The following is a 9,676-nucleotide window of genomic DNA, read 5'->3' on the forward strand; positions in this document are numbered from 1 at the left end:
ATTAGTTGAGTCATCGTGCGCTGAAATTGCCGAAACAGAATAATTTCTCCTTCATTTTCAGGTGTAAACCTTGAGGAAAGATGAGACACTGTTGCGAGTATATCAATTACTCCCCAGGAAGAGCCCACATACAGGTTTCATTTAGCAGTGGAAGCTTCAGATACTGGTGCAGGCGGCAGTGGGCTGGGCGCGGCCTCGGCCTTGCCCTCTCCCACGGGGTTTCCTCTGTTCTCTTCTTTTGTCCTCCCAAGATCCCATCATCCTGTTTCTGCTCCGTGTGCTAAAGTCACACTTGTGTTGTCTGAACACAATATCGGCTTTAACTTAAAGCAAGGTTTGAAGCTCCAGTTCACCCTCCCTGTGGTTAGTGGAGTGCTCCTGTGTGGGAAGGGTTCTTGTCCGGCTGCCTTTCCTCAAAGAAATAGAAAAGAGATGAAAACCACTAAGAAAAGCAGTTTCTGAAATAAAAGATCTGTGCGTTTGTGATAGCTTAGAGGCAAACTTTCAAAAGATTGCAGTAGGGCAGGCCGAGAACCTGAGCTGCGCTGGATACATGGATTTTCTGGGCCTTTCTCCAGTCCCCTCTGCCGAGGCCACCCACTGGCTTCAGTTCATTCTCTGGTTGGAATGGAGGACCCCCGGCCCCTGCCAGAGAGGAATGAAGAGTCTCCTCCATCCTTTGCGGCCAAATATTTTCCCCCGTAGGAACTTTGTGAACAAAAATTGTAATAGGATTGAAGAAACAAATTTACTTCCCAAACAGTTTAGTGCAATGTCTAGATGCAACAGAGACTTAAGAATATATATTGCTTGAATAATTACATGAATTAATTATATTAACTTATTAGAGAGAAAACCAGCCCAAACAGGGACAATGTCAGAATGTGTGATTTTACGCATGTCCATCATATAGGTGGGCCAGGGCCTTGCGTCACCATCTCATAGCACACTTCCCTTTTTCATAGCATTTATTGCATTTGCTTGGTGGAAAAAAAATTTAAAAATAGAGAGAGAGGGAGAGAGAGAGAGAGAGAGAGAGAGAGAGAGAGAGAGAGAGAGGGATGTGAGAACAGAACAATTGATTGGCAGCATCCTGCATGCGCCCCACTGGGAATCAACCTCTCAGTGCACAGGACACACTCCACTCACTGAGACACACAGCCAGGCACGCTTGGTGACATTTTTGTGTAATTATGTGAGGACTGGATTTCTCCCCTCTTTGACTATAATTTCCATGAGGGTGTTTGTCCCATTTGCCCCTGGACACATCCATCGCTTGCCCTCAGCACCATTCTTAGCACAGTATTGGCCGTGCTCAATACTCCATAAACATGGACTCAAGATATACTTAGGTACAGTAATATGGGCTCCAAAAATATGGATTCAAAAAAATGGGCCTAAAAAACTTTTGAGTAAATGAGGAAGTCACTGCCCACGCAATGGTGACTTTGAGAGTTCTGCTCAGCTTTCCTTAAATAATTGCAAATTATATTTGCCAGCAGCCTGTGCATCCAATGTCAGGGACATTGAGAAACCATTTCATCTGAGATCAGTTAATAAGAGATTACGTTGCATTATTGTTTATGCTTAGAGCTTGCTTCAAAGGCTGACGTGGTAGGCTCATTTTTATCCCTTCCTTATAACACAGTCTTTTGGATTCCCAGTCAATGGAGTTCTTGGTGTATTGGGGCAACCGAAAGAACTGTATCCAATTACTTCCATCATGATATATAAAAGCCTAAGCAACCAAATGACAGTTGACTGGTCGCTGTGATGCGCATTGACCACCAGGGGGCAGACGCTCAACTCAGGAGCTGCCCCCTGGTGGTCAATGCACTCTCACAGCCAACCTGCCGCAGCTGGCCAACCTCCCCCAGTCTCTCCCCTCCCCTCTGGCCCATCTGATTGGCTCTGATCTCCAGCCAGGCCGAAGGACCCCACCTGTGCACGAATTTGTGCACCAGGCCTCTAGTCTATATAATAAAAGCCTAAGTGTCCGTTAAGGTGGAATGACCAGATGATAGGTTGCTATGATGCACACTGACCACCGGGGGGCAGATGTTCAGTGCAGAAGCTGCTCCCTGGTGGTCAGTGTGCTCCCACAGGGGAGCGTCGCTCAGCCAGAAGCCAGGCTCATGGCTGGTGAGTGCAGTGACGGTGGTGGCGGGAGCTTCCCCTGCTTCCATGGTAGTGCTAAGGAGCAGCGAGCAGGTGGGTGGTAAGGAGTGAGGGGTCCCAGATTGCAAGAGGGTGCAGGCCAGGCTGAGGGACCCCCCCCCAAAGTGCACAAATTTTGTGCACCGGGCCTCTAGTTTTCAGATAATGATGTTAGAGTAATGTGTCTATTAGCATTTTAATCAGGCCTAAGGATTGGACAGCTGGGAGCAGATTGGCCATGAGAGATGTCTACGCCATGTTGGAAGCTTTGCCTTGTTGTTGCTTTACTCCGTTTTCTTTCTAATTGTTGTACAGTTTCTTATAGGCCTTTTCAAGATGCTAAATTTAAGTGTGCTATGATGCTTTAAGCGGTCTCTGCCTCTCTAAACATGGTTGGGCAATTATTTCTGAGGAAAATTATTAAGAACGCAGCTTTAATCAGGGGGAGGGCAGGAAGGCAAAGGAGCTGTGAGGAGAGACGGGCTTTCTAATAAGATTTGCATAATTGTGTGAATGCTGGAGTTTCTGAAGACTGCACGGTGATGAAAGAATCCGAAATTTCTCAGGATCATGTAGGAGAGGTTCCTACATGATGCAGAAACCTACATGCCTTAACGTGTGACCAGAGCACTTTACTCCTGAAAAGGGCCATTCCTTTCAAAGCAAGTTAGCGTCCTGCTCCAAGAACCCAAATTCATTTAACACACTTCGGTGACATTATTTGCCCCCCCCCCACAATTATTAAAGATAACTCACTTTTCTCTGTAAACTGTAGGTCAGAAGCAAATTCAATCACTGGATTTGCCCCCCTTGCTCTCAGGTGAGTCAGAAATTATTGGTCAAATGTGCACATGGCCTTTCCGTTAGACTGAAAAACCCGCACGAGCTGCTGAGGAGACATTTGACCAATCTGATTATTTCCTCTTACTAATTGGTTTTACTTCATTGAATTGAATGAATTGTCTGGTTGTTTTGTCAATGTGGAGACATGGCTTAATCCACTTAGAAGGAGAGGAGGCGCTTGGTAAACTGTGGGGCTAGTGAAACATTTATCATCATTATTATCTTTTGGTGATTTTTCATGGGTGGCAATGAAACTCCTCCATCATCCACATTCACCTATTTGACTTCTGCCCTAGCCAAGCCTTCCCATCTGACCCCACCATACCGGTGACCTTGAAAGTGGCTTTCCAGCTCTGCTCCCCTCTTCCGGAAATGTAGTCTCCAGACAGGAGCTGCCTGCATCTTAAATGTTGTGGCATCCTGCTGCCATGCTGGCTTCTTCACCGTGACAGACACAGCCCCCTTCCCAGCACCTGCCCGCACCCACAAGATCTGTGTCCCTGGGCTTCCCCCCTTCCCCGAACCCCTGCCCCACTCAGCACCCTCCTTCCACCTGGCTGCCCATCAGGCCCTGGTCTGCCCCCCTGGGGGTCCCCCTCACCATCATTTCCATGGGAGGCACCACCTTTCCACAGATTTAGGAATCGGAGGCGCTCCCTTCCGCCTGCCATAGCCTCCCTGTTCATGCTCAGCAGCTCCATCCTGCCTCCGTCTCATCATGAGGCTCAGGTGTTTATGTCCTTCACGACCCCATCAACCAGAAGCGATCTCATCCTCCAGTTTGCTCCCTTGGTTTCTCCTCTGTTAGGTCAGAAGCTCAAAGGCCAGGGCCCCTGCGCTGGCTCTCCGACTCCTCAGGATGGAGTGTGACAGCAGGGACTGGGGGAAGCGCATTGAGAAAATGGATGGCATGCCACGGGCGTGGTCTGTGCCTTCGGAAACCCTGTGCACAGGAGCCCAGTGAAGGCCATGTTCAAGGAAAGGCCACGGCGTCTGTCCCCAAACCAATGCCCTTTTCGTGGGTCTTCCAAGCTGCTTTGCTGGGGATTAGCGCACCGGGGACCGGGCAATAAGGCCCTGAGACGGAAGCAGTAGGTCGGTCCTGTTGGTACAGACGGAGGACAGAACACCGTCATGTGGTTCCACTTTCCTCTAACAACTGGGTGTCAGGAAGGACCTGTGTCTGTGAGGCACCGCTTTCAAGGACAAAGTGCCAGAGGAAGCAGGCCCCAGTGACACGGACTCAGCAGGGACAGCAAGCCAGGCACACCTCAAAACTCCGAAATCCACAGCCCAGCAGACCCCCCGAACCTCCACCACTCCTCCCTCCCACAGCACGGTCACCCGTCACTCTCTCCCCGGCAGAATGCTGGGGGCTCAGTCCTGGAGAGGGTCCAAAATGCTGGGGTCACCGGGCACAGTCAGTTGAGCTGGGAGTGGGGGACCACATTGAAAACAGAGGGTTCAACCAAAGGGTTGACACTGCCTGCCGGTCCCCCGACTCTCAGTCCCAGTTTCAGCTCCAGTGCGGCAGCCTGGCTGCGCTTCCTGGCAGGAGGCTGAGTCTTGGTGTGCCGACCAGGCCCCGTGGAGACCCAAAGAGAATGATGCCAGAGTTTGCCACTTACACGGGGCGGCCAGTCACCGCGCAGGGAGGCCCACAGGGACAGATTGCACTGGAAGGAGCGCCCAACCAACGCTCATCTGCCTATTTGGTGAACACGGTGGTGAAGATTGCTGAATCTCTCAGGAAAGTCTTTACTATGAAAAAAAAAAAGATAAAAGCAACAGAAACAAAGAGTTTGGAAGGAAGGGAGCGGATATAAGGAGAGACAAACTTCACCAACACCAACCAACCATTATTCATATTAACAGAGCCAGTAAGAGAAGATGCTGGAGCCATGAAATAATAGCAGAATGCTACAAAGCAGGAATAATGATTAATATTAATAGTGGGCTCTTAGGAATGAAAAACATGATAGCAGAAATAGTATGAGTTGGAATAGAAAATCGAAGGGGTTCTCCCAAAAGTAAAATGAAAGAAAACAAAGAATAAAAAATAGAAAAGATAAGAAAAATGGAGGATGAGACCAAGAGGGCCAATAACTTCACATGGAGAGTGAAAAGAAAACATAAAGGAAAAATCAAAGACAATGTATTTTTCTGAGACTGAAGGCCGTGATTCAGATCAAAAGGCTGCACCGAGTGCCCAGACGGTGAAGGAAAATAGACCAGGACGGAGGTGACACCCAGAGGAGAAGCAGGACTTCTCAGAGAGAGAACAACAAATGCCTTCACCCCAGGGTCCCGAACCTTGCATCCTGCGTCTGCAGACTCCTCAGTCCGGGACGGAGCCAGCCCGGCGCCCTCTTGGAAGGGGAATGTACCCGTTCGAATGTTCTCCCCAGATAATCAGCCGGGGAAGGTCTCAACATTTCCTCTCACTCACCCTTTCTCATGCAGCTACCAGGAGCTTTGGGTTAGGGAAGCAAGAAAGTAAACCGAAAGGACTGCTGGGGCCTGGAGTCCAAGGACGGGGCTGGAGGGAGGCCTTGGGCACAGCCTCACGTGGAGCTGGAGCTGCAGTCCAGGGAGCAGGTCGGAAGGTTTCATGAGTGGTGTTCGTCCGTATCAACCTGGGAACGCCGCCCGTGACCCTTTCTACCTGCACGGTGATGACCAGAGGGAAAGGGAGGCGGTGGAGGTGGAAGACGGTAAAGGCGACAAATGGTGATGGAAGGACACGAGACTTTGGGTGCAGAACACACAATACACAGATGATCCATTCGGGAATTAAGCACTTGAAACATATAATCTTATTAACCAGGGTTATCCCAATGCATTCAATACAGTTTTTTTTAAAAAAAGCTTAAAAAAAAAAGGAGAAAAGTCTCATGAGAGATCCTTCTAAGAAAACAAAACCTTAGACCATTGGGAAGGAGGTTAGAGGGTGATGTTAGTAATAAGTCCATAGAAAACTCAGCAAAAGAAAAAACTGACTCCAGGGAACCGTGTTGGTAATTAAGGCAGTTCCTCCTAGCACACCGAGGCTCTGGCGCGGACAGCGCACTCCTGAGCACAGCAGAGGAAACTGTGAACGTTCTAGCCAGATGGCCATGGCGGTGATCTCACTGCTGAGAAGAGAGGGGGGTGGGGACTGTGCATACCTGAGGGGTGATGGGGGTTGTGGAGAAGGTGTGCTCATCCTGATCCCCCATAGAAGTCACAGACTATCCTCCAAACTGGAAATAAAAGCAACAACCAAAAACAAACCAAGAAATGGTGCTCTGAGCGTGTTTGTGGAGGACAGGAGACACAGTGGCTCTCAACCTTCCTAATGCCGCGACCCTTTAATACAGTTCCTCATGTTGTGGTGACCCCAACCATAAAATTATTTTCGTTGCTACTTCATAACTGTAATTTTGCTACTGTTATGAATCATAATGTAAGTATCTGACATGCAGGATGTATTTTCATTGTTCGCGACCCACAGGTTGAGAACCGCTGCCAGGATCCAGTAGGCGAAGAGGAGTGGGTGGACAGGTGCTGCTGTTTTTCTTAATAAGTAGAAAGGTTTGGTTTTTTTTAAAGTCTGTGCATTTGTAGCTTTCATCAACATAAAAGCAACTTTTAAATGGGGCCTAATGCTTTCTTTGTGACACAGAGATTCTAGAATGTTCTTCTCATCTTAACTCAAGATGGGATCTACCTTCCCTGAGATCTGTGGTGCCTGGACCTGAATTCCAGGGGAGGCTGTTTTGTGGATGTTGTGAAGGTCACACCTTTGTCTCCCCTTCCCCCCCACAAATCAAACCATCGCCATCACAGAACAATAGCAACACAAGACCAGCCTCCCCCGGCTGCCCAGTGCTCCGAAGACTCATGCGTGCCAAGGAGGGATTTTCTGCTCTCCACCGCTGGCTCTAGGGTCAGAGAACTCAATCTTGAGGTTCACAAATGGAAGAAGACTCTGATGCAAAAGAGCCACATGGAAGGTTTAGGGATTTTCCCGCCTTTGGGAATTGGTTTTGCCCCATTTCCTCTCATCTTAGCAGAACCGGAGATACTTTATTTGATGGTGGGAATTGGTTCAAGGGACTTCGCTTTCCCGTGTGAGATGAAGGTTTTTGAGCTCAGAGCTCGTCTTGAGAGCACAGGTAACCTAGGAAATTACTACTTGCTGATTTAATAATTTCAGGTGTATGTACATGTGCCTCCCACGTTTAGGGCTAAGTCTGCAAGGGGAGTCATCTTGTGCCGCCACAGCATCACCTCTTGGTTGTGGGGACAGAGAGAAGGAGGAGAAGGCCTGGAGACCAACCCCAGGAGGCAGCTTTCCCAGCACAAGGCCAAGGGCTGTGAGGGACAGAGACACCTGGACTGTGCAGGTGGGAATTCTGACTTCGGGCCGTCTCTGTCTGTCCGGTGTCTGGGGTTATGGCTCTCCTGTCCTTGTTGGTGCTCAGTGGGCTCGGGACTGGTGGGATCACGGAGGGGTTTGCGTTTTCACGAAGCCAGACAAAAACACAGGGCAGTCCCGTCAGGCGATTTTGTATCAACTTAATGCCCCAATTAGTTATTAATGGAAACCGATTGAGAACATGATATTGAAGTTCACGCTCAGTAAAGAATCATTAAGGACTCAAGCCCCTATTTCATTGAGGACCATGTTTCTGACCACAAGTTTCTTGTACCAATTAACCTTTTCCCCTCCATCTGCTTCCCTTTGCACTTCATTACAGGATACCGTTCCCTCTGCCGGCGCGTGTGGTGACCGTTGTCCTCAGAACGCTGCAGTGGGGTCAGGACTGGCCCTGCCATCCGACTCCCGCATGCACATGGGTGACCACAGCCTTCCCTCCTGTGGCAAAGGTCTCGACCCGGGGATGCCTGAGACTCAGCGGCTGCCTTCCCAGGAGCCAGTCTCGGCAGATCCCAAACCACGCGCTTTCTCAGAAGCTCAGGAGCCTTTAGCCTTTGAGTCCAAAGGAAGCTCTCCCCGCCATGACACTGCTACCTCTGTGGCTGCCATTGGTACTTCTCTGGGGACAGGAGGAGGTCACACCACCCCGGGAGCTCCCAGTGCAGAGCCACAAGGCCAAGGCCGGGCTGCAGGGGAGACGCAGACACAGAGCTCCCCTGCCAGCAAAGCTCTGGCCCAGGGCCTGTCTCCGTCACTCTGGCCAGGGAAGCCTTCCCCGGGGCGAAGACTTTCAGGTTCGGTCCCATCGAGGTCACCTGGGAAAGCTCATCCTGACACGCCAACCTCAGGGCCAGGACCAGCTGGTTCACAGCAAGAGGAAGGGAGGCCCGAGGTGTGCTGCCTCCCCGGGGGGCAGGAAGAAGGAGCTCCCCCGCCGGGGTGTGCTTTAGAGTGCGGGGAAGTGCTGGCCCCCCGCCCTCCTGCAGGAAAGGACACTGAGGAAACTCCAGAATCCGGACTAATGGCTCTGAAGGATGGTGTGGTTCCCTCAACACCAGGGCAGCCTGCGGGTGCCCAGGAAGCCTCTTCAAAAACCATCAAGAAGAGGAGTTTGGGAGGAATGAGGAAGCAGACGCGAGTGGAGTTCAGCGACACCAGCAGCGACGACGAAGACCGGCTGGTGATAGAGATCTGACGCTCCCGGGCAGCGGGCGTCTGCGGTCGGACACTGGCCACGCTGCCGTGAATGCCGTCTGCTGGCGGACTCCCGGGCCCTTGTCATGAAGCACCAAACGATTGGGAAAGCCATGTTGGGTTCTTTCCAAGTCATCCCCAACCAACTCCAAACCCCTGACTCAGCCTCACCCTTCCCAGACCCCCCTGGGCACACCCCGCTGGTGTCCGCAGGTGCCAGGAAGGGCAAAGGTGGCTGTGACCGCTTGGCACACGCGACTGTGGCTGGACTCCCAGGTAAGCTCTGCCTCAGTCCTCACTGCCTCCTCCGTAAAATTGCACTAGCCACGGAAGCCACGTTTACCAACAAGGACACCCCACAGAGTCAAGGCAACGAAGTACTCATTAGCAACTGGGGGTAAGCACGGTGGGGGGGTGAACTAGGGGGTGAATTGGGCACCAAATTACTTTTGTTCATTCTGGAGACAAAATTCAGCTTCATTAAAAAACTGAAGTTTGGTCAGAATAATTCTCCTCCTCCTCGGAAGTTGTAAATATACTTCAAAATGCGTGATCTGGTGAAATGCTGATTATTTCTCCGTGTCGCTCAGTGGCTAATGTTTATGTATGAGTCAGCGACACAAGCATGTACTGTCTGGTGCCTGGTGCCTTTTCTGTCGAGACCTCTGAAACTCTTGGTTTTCCCAACTTTTACAAAGGAACGTTGTATTGAAAGTTAATAGAACCGTCTCTGTAATGAGTCATTTAGGGGGGAAACCCACCTATTTCCCTCTGATTCTCTGTGTCATACTGTGCGCTGAGCACTTTCAATTAGAGGGTTACATTTAGTGATCTCTGCGCTTCACCGCTGCCTGCTCATCGTGATGGAGCCTTTTCGTTTCCTCTTGAGGCTTCAAGGATACAAAACTAATTGGAGTTTTGACGCTGTTGTACATCTCAGTAATTTTATTTTGGGGGCTTAGTGTTACTTTGCTGTCAAATTAAATCAGCCTCTATATTGTGCAAGTCAGAACAGCACAGAAAAAATCACCCAATATTCCAAGCCAATGCGCCCCAGTG

General features: G+C 50.2%; 1 protein-coding gene across 1 annotated transcript in view; it reads left to right on the forward strand.

The window, feature by feature from the left end:
* Positions 1–9,018, forward strand: part of ZNF831 (zinc finger protein 831) — a 93,385-nt gene extending 84,367 nt beyond the window's left edge. The window contains exons 7-8 of the mRNA XM_015566211.1: positions 7,228–7,388; positions 7,743–9,018. Coding sequence (XP_015421697.1) covers positions 7,228–7,388; positions 7,743–8,618 — 1,037 coding nt within the window. The 3' untranslated portion in view covers positions 8,619–9,018. The remainder of the gene's footprint in view (positions 1–7,227; positions 7,389–7,742) is intronic.
* The last annotated feature ends 658 nt before the right edge of the window (positions 9,019–9,676 follow it).

This window comes from Myotis davidii, unplaced genomic scaffold (assembly GCF_000327345.1).
Source record: "Myotis davidii unplaced genomic scaffold, ASM32734v1 scaffold262, whole genome shotgun sequence".
Lineage (NCBI taxonomy): Eukaryota > Metazoa > Chordata > Mammalia > Chiroptera > Vespertilionidae > Myotis > Myotis davidii.